The 21,361-nt window shown below is 45.3% G+C and overlaps 1 protein-coding gene across 1 annotated transcript in view; it reads left to right on the forward strand.

The window, feature by feature from the left end:
* The window catches only part of myo1d (myosin 1D), a 68,604-nt gene that overhangs the window by 41,420 nt on the left and 5,823 nt on the right, over positions 1-21,361 (forward strand). Inside the window, exons 17-21 of the mRNA XM_066698685.1 lie at positions 2,018-2,241; positions 2,606-2,744; positions 2,835-2,939; positions 3,613-3,726; positions 7,695-7,849. Coding sequence (XP_066554782.1) covers positions 2,018-2,241; positions 2,606-2,744; positions 2,835-2,939; positions 3,613-3,726; positions 7,695-7,849 — 737 coding nt within the window. The remainder of the gene's footprint in view (positions 1-2,017; positions 2,242-2,605; positions 2,745-2,834; positions 2,940-3,612; positions 3,727-7,694; positions 7,850-21,361) is intronic.

Genomic DNA, 21,361 nt, shown 5'->3' on the forward strand with positions numbered 1-21,361 from the left:
TAATGGCATAATTTGCATAAAAAGCAGCCCCTCATGCTTCTTATAGTTCCAATACACACACACACACACACACACACACACTCCTCGCCTTCCCCAGAGACACCCACACTCTCCACAGTAGCAGTGTAGTAGAGCCATACCATTGAGAAAAGACATCTAGGTACCCATTAAGATTGTGTGTGTGTGTGAGAGAGAGAGAATTGCAATTGGGTCTGGAAGCAAAAAAATAAATAAAAGCTGAGGGATTAAATTAATGACATGCCAGCAGAGTACGTTGACAGCTTTCCAAGTTGAGATGAATGGACGGCACGCTGCCTGTCATTTACCTAATTACTGATAAATGACCCCCCCGGCCGTACATCATAAACACTGGGGAATTCATCCTGGAGGTCGGAGATTCTTTGATGTTACCTTAATTGTGGGGGTTTGAGCTGTTGTGTTATGGAAATCTGGGTAAATGTGCAGCGTTTGACACGCAATTTGTGTTTTAATTCATTCTCACAGCACATATGGTCTTCCCCCCCCTTCTTCACATTTACTTCATCAATAGTCCCCTAAGCGGTCAGTGTGTATGAAAACTAGAGACTGGATTGAGGTATATTTGTCCATTTATATTGTGCCTGTATTTGACCAGTGCTCTTCTCCATGACCTTTTTATGAGGCCCTAAAAAAAAATAAAAAAAAATAAGCTCTAGTAGCAGGCAGAAAAATAGCGTATTGATGCTAAGCCTTTTACAATGCTGCGATGAGTGTGATTGGGAGGGTGGGAGGCTGTGATTACTGTGCTAATATACTCCCCATGGTGCTGTCTGCCACCCACCTCCCAACCGCTCAATACAAGCCGTTTTCTGTGGGCTTTGTTTAAGCAGCAAGGCAAGAAATCAAGTTTGAGTTACAGTAGCAATTTCACACTATAAATATACTGTATTGGTGCTTCAGGAGGGTAGTATGATTTTTAATTGATCTCTAGATTTTTTTATTTTTCCCCCAAGAACAAAATGACATGTTTTTCTTTGTTTTAGTTTTTTTCCTTCAAAAGTGCCTTTTTCAAGTCGTATGTACTGGAATGCTCTGTTTGAAGAATCGGACTGTAATGTTCCGCGTGTTCACAGATACATAAACACCAGTGATGATGTTGGGCAGATGAAACTCTTTTATTGTGCAGGGGTTTCTCTGATTACATTTTATGTTCTGTGATCACCAGTTATGCAGCTGTTGACTATATAATCAAGGCTGGGAATGTGAAAGTAACAGCTTTCAAGAACCAGCAATGTAAACGTCCCTTTCTGCTCACACTAAATAAGCCTGAGACAGCTGTCGCAAACGGGCGCAAATTGAGTCGTCGGAATCTGATGCATGCATGCAGTTAGTTATGAAAGCTTGTGCCTTCAGTTCTGTCTCTTGCTGGAGTGTCAGCCCAGTGATTTAGAGCTCCTCTCTGGGGTCGTTGGGAGTGTTGCCTGCGGCTCTCTGCCTGCTCCATTATTTAACGAGCACAGCCTGGTAATAAGCTCCGTCTGAAGTGCGGAGAGACAATACTGTGTCACTGGAGCTGCTTCTGTGGCTGGAGCTACATATATAGTCACACCTAGCACCCGATTGGCGCGGCGGCTTTGTCCTCATCCATTTCTCTCATCGATGGGATGGACAGATCTGGTTGCCCCTGCCTACCTCTTGCTAAGGGTTTCAGCTTTTGAAAGCAGCGAAACCTTAACAGGGGACTTTTTCACTTGTGGTTTCAACTCCCCTAAGAAATGCCCATCATCTGCCACTGCTGCTGTCTGAGAGGGATGACTTTTTAATTATTTTTGTTCACACTCCTTTGTTCACTATAGTTGATCAGTATTTATTTATTTAAATTTGTCATGTTTTGACTTTAGGGTTATGTTTTGGTTATGTTTGAGGTTAGAGTCTCCAGTAATCTTAACCTTTCATTAAGGCTTTCTATTAATGCCACCAGATATTGTATTTCTCCCCATCCTGTTACTGACCTCTGACCTCTTCCTGTGTGGGGCAGGTGTGGCGTGGTACAGTGGCCAGGATGCGGTACAAACGGATGCGTGCCACCGTCACCATTATCCGTGCGTACCGGCGCTACAAGGTCAAGTCCTACATCCGTGAAGTTGCCCGCCGCTTCCAGAACGTCCGCAGCATGAAGGATCATGGGAGACATGTCAAGTGGCCCACACCGCCCAAGGTCCTGCGCAAGTTTGAGGAGGCCCTGCAGAATATCCACAAGAGGTGAGCCCTGTGGGAGTGGGGTGAGAAAAGATGGGTATACTCCACTGTAGTTAAAACTGTCTGTGGCCCAGAAGGTCAGAATCATCTTGAGGTAGGCCTTCTCACAGAGCTGAGTAGATTTCCTTAAAAAAAGCGTGTTCCTTAGGGCAAGCTTAGTAAGGCACAGAGATACAGCAATTAATCCTTAATAATGTTTTTGTAAGTTGAGAAGCAGATGGTTTCTTTTACAAATGCCAAATGTCCCAGAGTTCAACACACGTCTCCAACAGTGTAAGTTGAGTGTGTTAGATCAGTGTTTGATCAGGCTTCCTGTGCAGCGCTCTCTCACTCCTCTCCTGCATGGTGGTTTTGTTGTGTCTCGCAGGTGGTGGGCGTGGTCTCTGATCAAGACCCTGCCCCCTGAGGACCTGCCCCAGCTGAGGGCAAAGGCTGCATCCATGGAGTGTCTGAAGGGTCAGAGAGCAGACCTGGGCCTGCAGAGAGCTTGGGAGGGCAACTACCTGGTGAGTGTAGATGCTGACTCTTTCTCCCTCTCCTTCCATCTGCCCCTATGTCTTGCTGATAGATGTGTGTGTCTCTGTGTGTATCCTCAGAAGCGAGACAGCCCGGAGACGGCCTCCCACTTCACTATGGTGTGCAACGAGCTGCAGCGCAAGGACAAGTTCATGCGGGTCCTCTTCTCTTGTCACGTGCGCAAGGTACTCTCCCTGGCTCACCATTCAGCCAGGTCCCGCCTCCCATCACACCACCAATCAGTGCCTGCCATAGCTCTTCTGACAGGAAGTTACAGTCCAGGCTTGTTGACGTAGACATGTGATGTTATGTTTATGCTGTAAACAACAGAAACTAACATAATTTATTTTTTTATGGAATATTTTTTCTATTTCACACCTTCTTTTTTTACTCCCACATCTATCCATATTTTATATATTCAAACTTGCAGTTATTTACAGATCATTACTCAGACACATTTAGATAAGCCAGCCAGCACTTGGGGGAGCACTTGCTTTGGAGCTTGTCAAGGCCTTTGTGGGCATTAGAGATTTTTCTTTACAGTGTGCCACACTAATGAATCAGTCAGTACATTTCTTTGTTCTTCCATTTTATTAAATGACGTTTTAAATTCTGGTAAATATCGCTTTATCAATAGCAAGGTTGAGGAAGTGCTTTCGTCCTTGTCATCACCAGTGACAAACATGACACACTCACACTTCTCTTACCCTGCCACATCATTGCCATTATGTTTATTTTGGTTTCATTTGCTGTTTTATTAAACAGCATTATGCGCTGCAAATATGGGCTCTGGGAGGTGTTCCCTCAGTTCAGTGCGTGAGACTTGTTTTTTTTCCCTCCCCTTTCCTCTTGGCTTAGATTAACCGCTTCCACAAGGCTCAGGACCGTGCGGTGTTGGTCACTGACCGGCATCTTTATAAGATGGACCCTCTGAAGCAGTACAAGCCCATGAAGAGCATCCCCCTCTACAATGTACGTACACCTCTTAGTTAAGACTGTCAGCACTGGCCAATCACACGCATTCACCAGCTTAATGAGCTGCCAGGGTGGGTTCATCTTTTAATGTTTCTGCAGTGTGTATTTTTATTGCCCCAAAAAAGGGTTTAAACTTTGCTCATGGTTTGCTGGCTTAGGGTGTATATGTATTAGATGTATATTTATAGACATTTCTGTGCTGACCCAACTCTAAATGCCCAGCGGTTAACTTCTCAACAAGCAAAAGAAACAACGTAGGACTCACCAACGCGGTCCTCTGTCTCACACGCTGGAGAGCAGCTGTTGATAGCAGTTAAGCAACAGAAAGTGCAGCAGAAAGGGCCGTTCAGCGCAGACGCCCACTATAAGGAAATGGCAAATTAGACTTAATGATGCCCCCTGGAGAAGCCTGTTCTTTCCATGCTGCCACTCAGAAGCCCGCGTAGGAAGTGCTACACTTAGTCCAGTTAAGCAAGTAGACTTGGACCATAGTACTGTTTCTGAATACCTGCAACGAGACCATTGTGCCCCCCAAAACAAACAAACAAACAAACACGAAAGTCAATCTACTGAACCTATCATGAAAGGACGATTTGTTCCCCCACTTGTAGTAATGAGAGCTCGGAAAGTGCTTGTGCTACTTCAGTGACAGGAGAGGCCCTTGTGTTCAGAGCGCTGCTGGAGGAAGCCCTCATGCCTCTTGAAGAAAAATATAATGTGTTGCTAAGCAGGAGCCTCGGGGGCTGAGTCTCCAAAGTCGGTAAATTATTTACTCAGGAATAACACCAGCAGTCTGAGTTCAGTGGCTTCCACCTTGCTGTTAATCATTTTAAGATCTTTTATTGGGGGCTTTCTTGCAACCATTTTGAGTGAGGCTATGCTATGACAGTATGTTACATTATCTCTAATAAACACATGTACTGCACTTATTCATGAGTTAATCCAATTTTGGAAAATCCCAAAATAAAAGATTCTGAAGTACAGGGACTCGAGGACACAGGCAGGGTTGAATGAAAGGGGGAGGGGTGTGGGATATGGCACTGGCTGGCAAGACAGAATGGCAAGAAGATAGAGATGAGAAATGGGGGCTTGGAACTGAATAAATACACGGAGCAGTAGGAAGGGGCAGGGGGAGCACAGTAAGGTGGCTGATTAGTGAAGGAAAGTGTCTTCCTGAAGCCTCGCTGCCCTGTCTTATTTATTACACCATTCAGGGCCAAACAGCGCCAGGCTCCCAAGATAGATTGCCTGGCTAATCCAGCCCACGATAGAGCCGAACTATATTCAGCTGGCTGTCTGGGGTGCTCAATATCAGCATTTCCTCTACTCCAAGCCCCCCCCTCTCCTCATCCCCCTTCACCCCCCACCCCCTTCCCTTCCATCCCTCTCTCCACTGTTGTCATGCCAACCTCACGGGAGACAGGGTTGCTATGGCGATGGTGCAAGAGGCAGGATCAGCTGATGTCTGGTACCATTCAGGCATGTGTGCACAAATCTGATGCCTCTGTTTGCTCTGTTCATCGCAATGGGAGATTTGACCGTTTCTCTCGCCCTGTCAGAAAGCAGGCAGTTCACCTAGTGCCAGTGCCATTAATGCACAGGCCCAGGCCGGGCCAGGCCTCCGCTGTCCCTGTGTGTGTGTGTGTGTGTGTGTGTGTGTGTGTGTGTGTGTTACTGTACAGAACTGTTGTGTGTTTCTCGTCTGCCGTGTTAAACAGGATTGGGTACTCCCAGCACCACAACTTACCCACTCTGCTCCTCCCTTGTTAAATACTGTCAGATATTTCATCTATGGAGCGTGGCAGGTGTTATTTTATTGATTTTCATTTTTTATGTTTCAAATTTGTATTCCTTTTATTATATATATATTATATATATTGTGTTATCTAGTGTAAAATGTATACATAACAGTGAAATACAACTGAACATGAATATAGATCCATAATATTTGTCAATGCAGCAGCGTCTTACAAATGAGATTTAACCAGAAGGGGTCAAACAGTGGCACATAATATCCCTGAATGCATACCTAGCACGCACCATTAAAGAAGGCATCTTACAGTACTTCAGCCATGTACTGCTGTAGAGAAATGTACATGTGTGCATTAAACAGCAGCTGCAACACAGCACAAGTGTACCATATTTCCCAGAACCCTCTGATCTGGCCTGTTCTCTCCCCTTTGCATCACTTGAAGAGACCCAGAAAGCCAGAGTGGATGGCTGCCAGCCTTGTAAACACTCTGTATTGGTGATGTGTGTGTGTGTGTGTGTGAGAGAGAGAGAGAGTGAGTATATGATGCAGAGGAAAATACTCCAGCTTATTTCAAAGCTCTCACTAGCTTTGCTCTTCATTGTTCAGAACTCTTTTCATTCAGGAGCACTAAATGACCCTGGACGGAACAATACCGTATCCACAAAGCAAACTGCTTGCAATAAAATAAGTTTGCTTCTGCACCACAACACTGCAGGGACTGTCTGCATGGTGTGGGTGTATGAACTGAAGCGGTTGACTGTTATGTAATTGTAGATTAATTTAGGGTCTTGTAAAACTAGCTGCAGGAGGTTCTGAGATCAATAAGATGTTTGTGTATCCTGTGCCAAATGGCCTCCTGTCATTTGTAACCTTTAGTGTACTCATCCCAGTCAAATCTTACCATTTGTGGGATTGCAATTGATATCTGGGCACTGCAGTCAAAAACCGAACTGAATATATTAGTGGGGCCTGCAGAAACGCAACAACAACAGGAGGCAAAGTAGATGAGTCGTAGTATCTTAAATTAAATCTTTAGCGGTAATAGGGAAAGGAGAACAAGTTCCAGTGAGGTCAATGACAAGAGAGTTATGCACCGGGAACGGGAACTCTGTGTGTCCCAAATTGGCCAGCAACACGGCCGCCACGGAGGACAAATCTAATGGTGTTTATTCAGTTTGTCTTAATGATTTGTTTGCAGCGGGGCTGTTTTGCTGTGTTTAGGCTTGCAGGAGCAATAAGTCACCCCGGGCTGTTTTCCATCCTCTAAGCATTGTTAAACCTGCCATAACTGAGCACTGTGTCAGAGATGCACAATGACAGCAACCAGCCAGTGACATTAACTGAACTGTGTCTCATATGTGCTGTAGCTGGTTCTGCTTCTTGGTGCCCAAGACATGTTTTTTGATATTGTATTGTATAAACACTTACAGTGTATCACAGAAGGATTGCTTATCCAACAAATGTTTCAATTTTGTATATTTATATTTATTTTAAGTACTAAGAGCATTCATATGCTAATGCTTGCCCTTGTCTTTGAGTTTGTGGTCAGCCATGTAAAATACTTAAAAGAAAAATATTTATTTTTAAACAAAATCAGATAATCTTCTTATGAATAGTTGTAATGTAAAGTGAAGTGCCTTTTTTTGTTTCTGTTCTGTTAGTCTAGAGCATTAGGGTGAGCGAGTATTAAACCATCAGCCCATGAAAGTGTCAGATAAACAGTTTTCAGTTGTTGTTTTCCCCTTTTTTCCTTTTCAATTTAAATCCGCATTCCAGGGGGGAGAAATCAATGTCTGAAATCGGCTCATTGATTTCCCCCAGCCAGGCCAGCTATGAGCTCGTTAGGTTCCCAGTGAGGAGCTGCACCATGCAAGGGAAATTGGAGGCCTCAGTATGGACATGTTAGCTTGGGACCCCCCCCTTGTGCGTCTCTGCTTGTGTTCAGTGATGTTCATTTTACTAGGAAACCAATTTCAGCAGACTTTATTTCCACCGATGAGTACTTGAATTTATGCATTCATATTGAATTAGTTCAAAAGTAATTCCTGTATTTTTGTTGGTTGTTGTTGTTGTTACTACTTTTCTGTTAGGGAGGGCACTTGTGCAATTGGAGTGAGCTGATATTCAGTCATTGGTTTAGGAATGCCAGAGTCAATGGTTTAATGGTGTGTGTGTGTGTGTGTGTGTAACCATGCTGTACCTCCTCCCCCAGGTGACTGGTCTCAGTGTGTCTTCAGGGAAGGATCAGCTGGTGGTGTTCCATACCAAAGATAGCCGGGACCTCATCGTGTGTCTGAAGGGAATGATGCCCGTAGGGGAGAGCCGCATCGGGGAGCTCGTGGGCACTATGGTCAGCCACTTCAAAAGGTACAGCACACGCTGAGTGAAGACACTACTCTGCCTCTCTGCCATGCATTCTTCTTCCTCTGCAACTCTAGTAGTCCCCCCACCCCATTTCCCTCCTGTATCCCCATGCTCCCGTGTAGCCTGTGGTCTTCATCACATCCCCACAGAGGATACCCAGCTGTATTAACCAGGGTTGGGATAGACAGGACAGGAACAGGTGTCATAAACCGCAGCCCTGCTCTCTTCTCCGTGTATCACATCTGTCCTGAAGGCCATTGAGAGCACCCAGTCAATCTGATATTCCTCTCACTGCAGTACAGAAGTGAAGGCAGATCTATTTACTTCACAGTTACATCTAACAGTATATATACATATAATCATCACCATCAGCCTCTATCGATCCACTGCTGGATCTTTAACTTCGATCTTTAACTTCCCTCTTCCATGTTATACCTGCAAAGGTTATGATTTCATCTTCCCATCTTCTCTGTGGTCATGTTCTAGGTCTTTTTCCATCTCTTGGGATTCATTCAATAGCTTCCTTTGTGTGTCTTGGATCTGTTGTTCTTGCAATGTGTCCAGACCATTAATTTTAACTTTCTCACTTTTTCAATATATGCAGAGAGATTATTTTAATTTGGTTGTGATGTCTGGATCAGATGTTTCCTTATCCCCAAATGATATGGATTCCAGTGCTTGTCTGAGCCCAGGTTTAGCAAGTAATCCTTTCTAGATTGAGGGACTGCTATGAATGCACAGCCATAGCATCCCAGTATTCCTAGAAATGATAGCATGCTGCATTTGCCTGTACTGATTAGGGTGATGTGGATATGCATTTGTTGCCTGTTTTATTGTTGTTGTTATTATAATTATTAAAACCCTCTTCAGACCACTTTCATTCATCGTCGGTATTTTATCCCACAAGGTAGATAATCATCCTGGCTTCAGATGCAAATTACTTTCAGGGGAAAAAAGCGGGAAAAGAAAAAGCAATTGTTTTGGACTTGAGTGGTGCGTGGGAGTGGGCTGCCTGCCAGCAGTGAGGTCTACCCTTAATCTGCACTGCAGCTGGCTGAAATTACCTAGCTTGCCTCCACCCAGCCCCCACCCCCCTACTTCACTTTATCCATCTCAGGTTCCCGGATGCAATCAATTAAATCAAACAGTTGGTGCATTAACGTGCTTTATTGGAGCCTGGAGATTAGTGGGGGAGCCGAATACAGACGTGCACACAGCCTTGAGAGAGCGGCACTAGCATCCCTTTGAAACGGATTATGAGAGCTACACCTTTCTGGGAAGACGGAGCTCGACCACATTAACTGCCCCACGCCTCCTAGCTTGGCCTAACGTCATGTAAACTCTAGGGTTTTTTTATGCGGGCAAACTGGGAAGACTGCAACCTTCCCTTGTTTAGGGGGAGGGCGGTTCTTTTACTATGCCAGGGTTCCACATGAATAGTTATGTCAGGCAGAGTTTCTCCTTAAGCAGGGAGACGGTTAGTAATGCCTTTATAAAGAGAGACGTCCCTCCAGACGCTCACGTTTGAAGGTCGCTGTGTCCTGTGAGCTCACCAGCGTGCGTTTCGCTATACCGCCCCGCCTGCTGTTGCGTCCTGCACAGTCAGTGCTGCCCGTGCAATATACATGAACAGAACATATATATATGGTCTGAGACATTTTCGCGGCTCCGGTGTCAAAGCCTGTGTGAATCTCCTGAGCAGTACGCAGTAGCGCAGGATGTGTAGAGGACCATTTGACCGCTGCTATCCAGTCCGGTCTGGTCCGGCACTGGACAGCCATTGACCCGTGCCCTTTGATTTATCTTAAAGATTGCACTCTTAGAAGTGAGCCATTGTTAGATTTTTCTATGAAAATAGGAGAACTCTGCTCTCGTGTTGCCTCTAGATAATCTTTCGGCCTTATTTTGACATAAGGTCCCTTTTAAAGGATAATTGGACCATTTTGTTAATTGACTTAATTGATTTTTCCTCCTGCAGGAGTGACGTACTATTACCAGATGTTAAGGCCTTTATTATCCTTTATGGGGAATTCTTAAAAAAACAGCTAAAACAATTAAATGAACCACATGATCTGCTGTTATCATTTTGGGTCAGTTCCCATTAAGCTATGAAACAAATTGAAGTAAGAAGCTAACTTATGTCCTCTATGGAGGAAAAGGCTTGGGCACATCGATGTTGATTATGCACTGGGTGGATGCGCTGTCTCCCCACCTCCTCTCTGCCTCCTCCCTCCTGCTCGGGAAGCTGGGGGTGTGATAAAATATTTAAGGAAACCTCTGGCTGCTGTGTTTGCCGGCTCTAAATTTAGCTGTGAGCTGCGAGCTGCGGAATTAACATGCACACCACGGAGCAGCGGAGATGCAATGCTGCTTTCTCTCCTCTCTCTGGAGACGGCTCGCGCTGCTGCTTCCCCACTCCCTGCCTCTCTCCCGGCCCAGCCTGTCTCTCACACTGTCCCCCGGTGTATCCCCAGCGCTCTGAAAAGGTCAGCCCAGCTCCTGTCTCTCAGGCTAGGCCCACCCGCGCAAGCTAGATCAAGCAGGGTGAGCTGTGAAAGGATGTTTGAACTTCTCACCCAGCAACAACAGCTCCCCAAAAAGTTCCAACTTTATAACATTTTCAGCAGAACCAGTCTGTCTTGTTCTTTTAATAGATGCATTTTCCCAGGTTTAAATGCAGTTTAAACCAATCAAATTTATACTTTATATAATTTTCATAACGGTTTTATAACTGGACTGCTTTGGGTGACTTTTTTTTTTTTTTTTTTTTTTTTTTTTTTTTTTTTTAAGTATTGTCTTAGTGCGGGAATAAAGTATGTCTTTTCACAGCAAGAGGCCTGCACTGAATTAACATTTATTTTAGTCTGTTCATCCAGTGCTCTTCAGATCCCTCCACTATAACCATTACCCCACAGCCTGCGAGAGCAGCCTGCTGTCACGACACTTTGGCTTCCTAACTGCTTTTGACAGAACGTTTCAGTCCAGCAGCTCAGTGCGTTTCAAAAGCAGCAGGAACAGGGGAGCACTCTGGAAAGTGGGCCCGGCAGTGGAAATTGACCTTGATAATGGCCATTAATCTGCCTGAATAACAATGAAGTCGAGTCTGGGTTTGAAATTCGGGCTATAAAACATTAAAATTAAATTCCCATTCTCCTCTTTACCTCAAAAGCAAAGAATAACCTATTTGAGTAGTGAGACCTGGGATGATGAGGATAAAACTAGATATAAACTCTGGGAGGGTGGTGGTATCATCAATCCCCTCATCTCTCACCTTTTATTGCCACTGCTTATTTTGCTGATATGTGTTTTAAAGGAAAGGGCAGCCATCTGAGATATTTCAGTAATAAAATCTGGCTAATGGCACCCTGCTCTCTCCCCTCCTGTTGGTCACGACTCTGCTGAGTCACTCTAAACTGCATCGATCCTCCATGTGAGGACCTGATTGCATTCTGCCAGGCTCCTTCTTATTTGTCTTCGTCTTCCCGGCACATGAAATTAGCGGCCTGTCTGAACATAAGGGCAGGAGGATGTAATTGTCTGCCAGAGGAAAAAAAACAAAACATCCAGTTATTTCATCTAAGAGGGCATCAGTGGGATAGAGATGGCATCGGTGTTATTTCCGCGGTGCCCAGTGCTTTCCGAGCGTCGCCCCCACCCCCCCGCCCCCCATCTCCCTCATCCAGGCTCTTTTTGACTTGAATTTCCACATTGATTTGCTGCCAGCTGGCTACATTGATATGAATCACCTTGTTTACCGATCGCCAGTACACTGCCAAGAGGAAGGCGGGGAAAGGGATTGCATTTATTTCTCTCCGATCATGTCTTTCTATCTCTATTGCTCACAGAATGAGCCCAGTGCGAATATGTGGAGCAACTCGTCACCCTTCCTTCACTCTCCCACACACCTACAGTTCACACAGACAGCATCTACATGGTTATACGTGTGTAGTTGTGTGTCTAGCGGTCAACAGGACCTCATGAGCTCAGTGCAGCATACTCTGCCTTATCAGGTCTGTGGCCTCGGAGCTAAAACTGCATCTTGGGCAACTCGGCAGCAGACGCTCCTCTCCATCTCTGTACATCGCACTGTGCCTTGCAGTGTGCTGCCTGAGTGCATTCTTAATTCACAGCTTTTTTAGTGTTATTGCTTATTAGGATCACACCCGTCAGGGGCCGTCTTCATGGTCTGCAGGTTTTACTGTCACTGTGTAATGTCAGTGGGCCCGGCCTGAGATGGACTGCATGTGTTCCTTCGCTCCCCAGACTTCACTGCACACCGCAAAACATGTGATTGGCGCTGTGATGCAAAAGCAGCCAACAGATGAAAAATATACTATTATTATTGAATGCAACAAAGCAGGTTGTCTTCTTTTTGTGAGGTTGGTCTTGCCTTTTCTCTCCACGCAGCCCCCCGTTCTAATTTGGAATTTCGGGCAAGCAGAGTCACTGTTCCCTGTCCTGATTCCCCTCACCACACTCACACTCACTCTCTCCTCTCTTTCTTCCTCTCCGTTGTCTCTGTCTCTCCCTTCCTCTCGGTTACTCTTAGCCCCTCCCTCCCTCACTCCTCCTGCAGATGTAGTTCCCTTAGCAACCAGCCGCTACACGTTTGTCTAATATTTACGCCATTAATAACACTCCTGGCTGAGAATGCTAATGAAGGGCTCTCTTGTCACAGAGACAGGAAGGGAGAGAGAAAGAGAGACTGTTTACCTTCTGCAAAATGGGATTGTATCCAATAAAATAAACTAGGCCATAATCTATCTTCCCTTATTTTAACATTGGTTCTAAATTCTTACTCTTACTATTCTTATGATGATTATTATTACTAATGTTGTTGCTGTTGTTATTAATAATAATACTATCCACTTTTATTCTTTCTCTGCTCTCCTAGCATTAACACCATTAGGCCTGCATCTCCCTGATCTCTGATGAGTTAGTATGGTATACCTCTCCTCTTCTCCTGGTTCCTGCACTGCCTCCCAGTCCCTCTGTTTAAGGCCTACATGTAGGCCAGCTGTGCCCCCACCCCCCCCTCTCTGTTCTTGCCTCCCTCTCCCTCAGCTCTGACCACAAGATGCCTCCTTTCAGCCATTCCCTCATCTGCCCAAATAATTCAGTCCCATCTGCCAGACTCATGGGTCACTGCATTCCTCTCCATCTTCTTTCTCTCTCTCTCACACACACACACACACACACGCACTCCTTTCCTTTCATCTTCTTTACAGTTCTGTTCAGAGGCTTTCTGAAAATCCCGTCCTCCTTACCAGCTCGCAGCACAGAGAAGACAGGGTGGGGGTGGCGGGTGGTGGGTTAGTGCAGAGCTGGATCTATATCTGCTTTTCATCATGACCTAGTTTTCCCATCTCTGCAAGTCTCTCTGTCTCTCCTCTCTGAGCCCAAGTGACATGAGGTCAGAGAGCCAGGCCTCTACCCCCACCACTGCTCTCCCCCTACTCATCTACTCATGCCCATCAGTCCAACCACCGCACATCCCTGCCTCTGTCCCTGCCCCTGCCCCTGCCCCTGCCCCTGCCCCTGCCCCGTGCACGCCGCTCCAGGGCTGCACGCGTGGACAGTCCCCTGCATCATCGCCTCACTTTCAATTAAGCAGCGGAATTCAAACACTTGGAAGTCCTGCTTAAAAAAATCTTCTGGGAAATAACACCGCTTTTTACACAGTCATTTTGCTGTATGATCATAAGAAAATAGATGTATAAATAGAAGTAAACCATAATAAACTATGAACTATAAATTGGGGCCCTGCTTTTTCACCCCTGCCCCTCAGCCCTTGATCTCCAGTGATTGTCCCTCCCTCCTGCAGGACAGCGTTTCTGCACAGCAAGCTGAGCGCTCTGCTGTGCGGCGCTCGCTGCCTTTCACCAGCACTGCAGAACAGCTGGGTGGGGCCTCCACTCTGCAATATCACCCCAGCCCACGTGCTTCTTGTTGTTGTTTTTTTTTGAGGCTGCGATTGAAATGGAATAAAAAAAGGAACTTGGATTTCTGCTGTGGAAGTCAGGGATGTCACCTTGGGTTCGAGTATTGATCATCTGTCTTTCTTTGGGCACACGTGGACACCTCAATGAACAGATTGCTCTGTGGGATACTGTGCCGCCTGCATTGAGCACTAGTCAGCACTGACTGACTGGCTCCGACCTAGTAATGGTGATATATCCTTTCGGTCCACGTGACCGCCGCGCCACTTCTCTCCTGTGGCACCACTGCAAGCCTTCCACTCCCAGCGCTGCTCCCATTGTATCCTGCAGGAAGTGCATCGCTTTGATCAATACTGAAGTGACCTACATACTTCCTAATCACCTTCTTGAAGAGATTTCTCTCACTCTCGCTTATATAAAAAGCACAAGAGAGAGCGACAGAGGGGGGAGATAGAGAGAGGAAAAGTACTGCTTCTCTTAAAATTTCACAAATGCGGGATGTGAGAGAGCCATTTCTGTTGTGTGTTGAACAATAGGGTCATTTGGTTTTTTTTTGCCGCATTGTGCAGTGTGTTTACAGCGAGTGTGGAGTTGGCCCTTTTTTTGGGAGGAGTATTAAGCTCCTTATGTAATGGTTTAATTTATTTAAATCGGCAGCATTTGTGAAAACAGTGGCCCTCAACCTGCAGCTCTAGGAGTGCGTGCTTCCGCCCCTGCGCAGTGCATAGACCCGCTCCCTGACGAGCCATTATATAAAAGTGTTTCTAATGAATCTGCCTGTGTGGGAGTCTGCATAGCAAGAAACGCCCGATAACCAAAAAAATAACAACAACAAAAACACCTCTTTATATTCCTTCTCAAATACCGGCTCTTATTTGGGCTAGAAGTAGAAAGGCTTGGAGAACATATTTAAAGATTTTGCTGTGAAATCTGCTCCCAATATCCTACTGTAGTTGGGCTCCTTTGACAATTGTATAACAGAATAACAAGATTACTTTCAGAGGCCAAAACTAGTTCCTGTTTTTGTGATGCCAAGGACAACTCCGCAAAAGAGATCTGTTTTACTGGGACTTTTGCAATCAATGTAGTTGTAATGCAGTTTGGGTTACACTAGTCAGGACTGAGGTTAGGTGCTACTCCCCCCCCAAAATGTTCTCTACATTATCAAAAACAGTGTAACTACTGGCTTATCACAGTGCGCTTATCAAAAAAGATCAAACTTCTGCCTAGTCTGTGCGGTAGCTCATTGTTGGCAATAAAGTGAGGTTTACAGCTTCGCAGAATTCAATGGCGCTACACAGCAGCGTGTTTCCATGTATCTCAAGTCACGGGAGTTGCGTCATTTTCCCATTACCTTCATGCCCGGTTGGAGCCAGGCTGTTTGATGTCTCTGCAGCAGTGGGAGCTGGCCAGGGGACAAGAGGGCGAGCCAGGGGTGCAGGGTTCCTGCCGGGACCACTTCAAGTCACCCCCCATCGAAGTCTTCCCAGAAGGGGCAGATCAGGTTTACTGCACAACAACAAGCACAAACCAAAGTATTGATCATGAGCGTCTGCTCCTTTTTTTCTGTAGTACTCAGCTGCCAAAAAAAGAGAAAAGGGAGCATCTGGTGCTGGCTATAAAAAGGAACGCAAGGCTTTCATTTTTGTCATATTGACAGTGGAGACAGAAGAGCTCTAAGGGGTGTTTTTTTTTTTTTTTCTCCTTACTTTCCAGTATCCAAAGGTTTTTGATATTTATTCATTGTTGTGTGGAATTTAGCTCTTATAATATTTCCAGTGGCTGGCTGCTGGTATTTATTTTCAATTTTATGCTGTGGAGGTTTGTTCATGCTCCAATAGCCTCTCTGTTCATTATTTTGTCCAGTAGCTTTCCCCGTAATAAATGTGTAATCGTACTGCCTTCTCCGAGCATTAGAGTGCCCAGGGATGATAGTGAATCCTATCAGTCCAGTGTCTTTATAATGACCCTCGACACCTGTTCCAGGGAGTTGTCACAGTGATATGCGGTGCTGCCTGTTACCCTTAAAGCGGTGTGAAATCATGGAAAATCCTGCTTGTTTCTCTCCGCTGCACTGCTTGAATAATTGCAAATACCCTTAAAGGCGCATAGTAAGATTTTAAAGGTCCATTCTGAATTTCTTCCAGAAGTATACATTAAAAACCATTGTGGGGGATGTACAGACTTGCTTCTAAAAACAACACTTTCAAAAGGGGACATGCGTGTCGGATCCAGATAATCCAGATATCGTTCTTTCTCCTGTAATAACAGTGTAATTGCTGTTGAAGGTTTGCCTGTGCTGTACATAGATGAGTTGATTTTGTCCATTACTTGGAGATTACAGCTGGGGCTATGGGCCATGGATTGACCCAGAACGACCCCTGGTGTGTGTGCTACATATCTGTACAGGCGCCCCTGCCCTTGCACCTTAGACTGCCACCCCCCTCTGACCAGCACTGTCTTAAGGCTGGCATCACAGAGTTATCCTGCCTTATGTTGCCCTGTCCTCATCGCTGCCTATGGCCCTGCCCTGCTGTGATTCCAGGGCAGAGAGCGCAGCATTCGCGGGCAGCATGGATACACGGCCTCACTAATTTCCATAACTGTGCATGTGGGCAGGCAGGGGGAGACAGTTTGAACAGCAGTTATCTTGACTTTATATAATACTCCAAAGAGACAGAAAAAAATCCATTCCACAACTATAGGTAGGCTGCTGTTTAACATACTGCGGACAGTTTTTTCACATGTACAACATGAAACCCTGTAAATGCTTCACAATACATCATCTCTCTCCGGATGCAAGGACCAGGGTGAGTCAAACACTGTATCCCTAATAGTCTACGCTGTATCTCATTACAGGGTTGAGTCTCTTTTTTAAGCCACCACTATGATTGAGAAAAGGCAAATGCTGTGTGGGCTATGAACCCAGTCACTGGTTACCTAGCAATGAGGGATGAGCAATGAGCCAGTTTATTAGAGTTTCATTATGAAACTAGAACGTTTTTACTATTATATCTATAATGTGAGTGAGTCAGGGATTGCAGTTATTCAATTACATTAGTTACAGCATGTAGAAAATAATGCGTTTACATAAACCTGTACAACATTAAGGAAGTAAAGCATGAAATATAATTAAAAAAAATGACCCCCATCACTCCAGGGCACTGACAAAAGTCTTCCATGCTATTTATTTACGTCTGTCATATTGAATTTGAACTAGCGCATTTGCATTTGAAATCCTTCCCTGTACGAAACCACAGCCCTGTAGTGAGGGAGAAAAAATACAGAAAAAGGATTACATAAGGCAAGGCTTGGAAATGAGTTGCAGAAAAAAAGAGATTGAAAAAGATAGAGAGAAACGGGGAGGAACAAATCTCTGAGCTCTGCAAGTGGGGACCAATTAAAGCGTGACCCGCGGGGGGGCACAGTCTCTCACTTCCACGCGGCTAAAGCACGGTGTGTGTCAGTGCCGGCGGACGAAGTGGGGCAGCGCCGCGGTAATGTGGAAACATCGGGTGACACTGCGTGAAGGGCACAGTGCGAGCTCATACTGGCTGTAGCTGGTGAGGCTTTGGAAATAATTGATTTTCTCTGCATAATAATAATGTTTCAAGCCAGACGGCTGTGTTCTCTAGAGCACTTAATCAGCACCGTGCAGACCAGAGGGGGGGCTGGGGGTAGGAGGGGGCTCTGGAAAACCAATACATTGAGAGCCAAGTAGACGTGGGCCGCACTCCGAAACAAAACTCGTCACTGTGGAGAGACCGTTCAACAACAGAATCAACAGGCCAGCAGAAAACGAGCCTCCACGATCAAAAATCTCAGAAACGTGCGTCCCTGAGGTGACATCATCTTCTGCGTAACGCCAGGAACAAGACCTTAAACCAAACCATCCAGGCAGCCAGCAAATGGACAAAGAAAAACATACACACAGAGACCGGGACAAGCTAAACTTTGTTCTGAAGGTGTGCATCTCATTTTGAAGAAAATACTTCAGTGTACACCGTTCGGTATTGAGGGAGAAGTATTCTAAGCGCATCCAATGCCATGTGATCGGAAGATGTTGTGCTGGAGATAGGATGGATATCTCCTAAGAACAAATATCCCTTTCTTCTTTACTGCCACTGCCCCCACCCCACCCCCCCCATGCTGAGTCTCCGTCCAAGGCGTAGGTGTAGCTCAGTACTCTGCTGTATGGACTGAAGGCCAGGAGACAGGAGGCCACTCTTTCAGAGAGGAGGGTTGAAATGCAGTGAATATAGGTCCTTCACTCACATTTTCATCAACTCGTGTCAGCCACAGTTCGTTTTCTTCCTCCGCTCTCTCCAATACATAAGGTTTCTATGAACATCTATTAAAGCAGTGGTTCTCAACCCTGACCCTGGGTCCTGATGATTTTTGCTCAATTGTCAATTTGTCAATTACTTACTTTCAATCGAACTAGATTAAATAGATTAAGTTAAAAATAAGTGTATATGAATTCTCAGTGTTGTAAGCTAAACCATGAAAAATATCAGACTAAGAAAATTATGAATTCAATGGAATTGCAATTAAATAATTGACAGTGGAGCTCATTTGGATCAATAGCAGAAGGTCAGTGGGGCCCTAGAAGCAGAGCTGAGACCCACTGTTTTAAAGCATTGCTGCTGCCGTGATGACATTCCTCTTGATATCGACTTCAACAATTTTAGATGTGTAGTTAGCAAGCTGCAAAGGAAGTTTGAGAGGTTTTAAGCTGTGGACTACCTCTCACTGCCAGCTAGCTAGCCAGCCAGCCCACCCCACTCTCCAATGTTGAGAATTGCACAGTGTGGCAGTGTTTGTGACAGACAGGGCTCTGGATGCAGATTGCTATACAGACTGTTGTGCCGGATCACGTTTTCTTAAGTTCTCTCTGAGTGAAAAGTAGAGTGGGAAAAAAACGGGTAGGTTGCTCTCAGCCTGGCTTGCACCTCAGTCCCCCGCCTGTGCAGCATGTTGAGCACTCTGCCGTCACCCCCAGGGCGAAAAGGACAGGGAGAGAGACACCGATCAATGGTACATGCTGATTGGCTGGCCAGCTTTCGGTGGCAGATGGAATAGTTCTTGGAGTTGCCATGGTGACCATGAGTACCTTGTCACCAGTTTCTGCTGTAACTACACTTTCGGGGGCAGAGCGAGAGAGATTTAGTGAGTGTAAAGGTATATGGGCGAGAGTGTACAAGAAGGTGTTGGAAAAGATTTCACAAGCTGAGTAAAGGGAAAGTTTCAGACGGCAATCTGATTCAATATTTCATCATTGGGATCTTCCCCTTGACTGAGCTCCTGTCATTGCATTTTGTCCTTTGCCTTCTCTTCCTCCTGATCCAGGACATAAGTCACCCCAGGAGCCCTGTAAAAGCACTGCACTATGTTGTGAAACACTATACTGGTCGACTTACATTGTCAATGCCTCGTTCTCGGAAGACCTTGAGTGCTTTTCTGCGAGGATCCTTCCTCTGTCTCCGTCACCTATGGATACACACGCCAATTTCTCTGCCTCTGCAAAGATTCTGTTCTCACACCCGCGTCCAGTGTGTGTGTTTTGCAACATTAAGCAGACATTACAGTAGACAGATGGCAATGGTGCAGAAATGGAATCAACAGCAAATTGAATAGCCCTTCGTTATAGTATATTTTTTACATGTGAATCTTGTGACTAGAAAAGCAAGATTTGAAATACAGGCTACCTTTCATGTCCCAGTACCTCTGTGCTTAATCGTACCCTATTTATATGCATCATCAGGTTTGATGCAGGGAGGTGCTCCTTAAGAGGCAGCAGGTCGCGTTTGACTGTCTTGCTCTCCACCCCCCCGCCCATACCAGAGTTTGTTCTGATCCCTGTTATATAAATTATGTCGGGCTCTGTGCTGGGTCTTCACTCAACAAATCGCATTGAGCAGCACAGCCGTTGGGTGCACCCAGCGGGGTCAGTCAGCCCTGGCATTACGTGTGCTTAATATCACACTCTGCCTCTGCCGCTCAGGATCAGGGTTATTAATCTCACATGGTGGGGACTCGCTGCTCCCTCGAGCTGCGCTGGCAGCTCTGGGTCTCGAGGAGCTCCTGTAGCACACCAGTCAGGTCTGTCCGTCACCCTGCTGTGAGGACGATGCAGGTTCTTTTAAGCAGCTCCAAGGGCATGTGCCCCATGTATTTGGCCCTTAGGAAAGTTGGCCACAATTAATCTGCATGGTAACATGGCAGTTTTCTCTGTTTTGACAGTCTTGTTTGACTGTCTGTGTTTCGCATCATGCTTTCATATACTTCTCCCTGTTTCCCATGATCTTGCCTTTGTTTCCTGTGGTTTTACAGTGGTAGAGTGGAGTAAGCCTTGCTGGGAGGGTCAAAGGTTGAAACTGAGCTTTATACTGTGTGCTGCATGGTGTTGCTCAAAGTTGGTTCTAGAATTCATGCATCACCAGTCTTCTTGTCTATTTTGTCATTTAAATAAAGAGCCACTTTTAAACTTCACCGCACTTTGCTGAGCTATTACCAGGTTACATCATGGTACACAACCAGCCACACTCGTTGGTAGTTTTCTTGGGCTTCTTACTCACTTGAGTCACTGTAGGGCCTTTGGTAACACCAAGGGCATTGCTTCTCTTTCACTTAGGTCATCACAATGGAGCCTTTGGCTTTGCCATCTGTACTTAGGAGTCCTCTGGGCATCGGCCCATCTCTGCATATTGCACAACATTCTGGTGTAGCAGCACTATCCATTGGGTACCAATGGGGAAGATTTTACTGACAGTCAGAGTGTATTCATTATGTGTTGGGAGTAACAGCCCTGAGCTTGTGTACCTGTGTAATCTACACTTTAAAAATGCAAAAAATAAAATCTATAAAAATAAAAGCTCTCTCTCTCTCTCTCACACACACACACACAATTAAAGCAAATTATGGATAAAGTGAATGTAATTTATTTTGCAGTAAAAAACATTTACTTTTTTATTAGTGTAAAACAAATGTAATAAAATAATTAAAATATATAAAATGAGCAGATTGTCCAGATTTCTGAAAACACTGAAAAAAAGAAACTGTATGTGTTTATGCCAGCGTGACAGTTGTTGCTGTGACCTTGATAGGAAATGACTGTGGCACTTCTCACCATCTCCTAGTCAAGGCTCAGTGCTCATGTAACACGGGCAAGGACAAGTTGTCAGATTGGGTGCCTGATGAGGTGGGCTGAAAAACAACATTGTTACCAAAGATTGTGTATGCAAACAGGATCTGCAAGAAATGCAATCCCTTTTTCAATCCCTCATCAGTAACCAGAACTATGAAAGACTCTGAAGATCTATTTTTCAAGTTAAAAATGACCAATTTGACCAAAAAAAACCCATCTTCATTGCAAGTTGGCAGTTATTTGGGTATACATCCCTTATGCATCCTGGTATCCTCTTCTTGGGAATATCCACCTGTCCGCCTTTTCCTGACTCTGTAGTGCTGATTTTGCTAACTGCAGCCTGTAGACGCACAAAGCAATCCTTTGATCAGCACTTCCCTACAGGGGGGTGGCATTGAGGGTTGCGAGGAGAGGCAGCCAAAGGACTCA

The sequence above is a fragment of the Amia ocellicauda genome, chromosome 3 (assembly GCF_036373705.1).
Source record: "Amia ocellicauda isolate fAmiCal2 chromosome 3, fAmiCal2.hap1, whole genome shotgun sequence".
NCBI classification, from domain to species: Eukaryota; Metazoa; Chordata; class Actinopteri; order Amiiformes; family Amiidae; genus Amia; species Amia ocellicauda.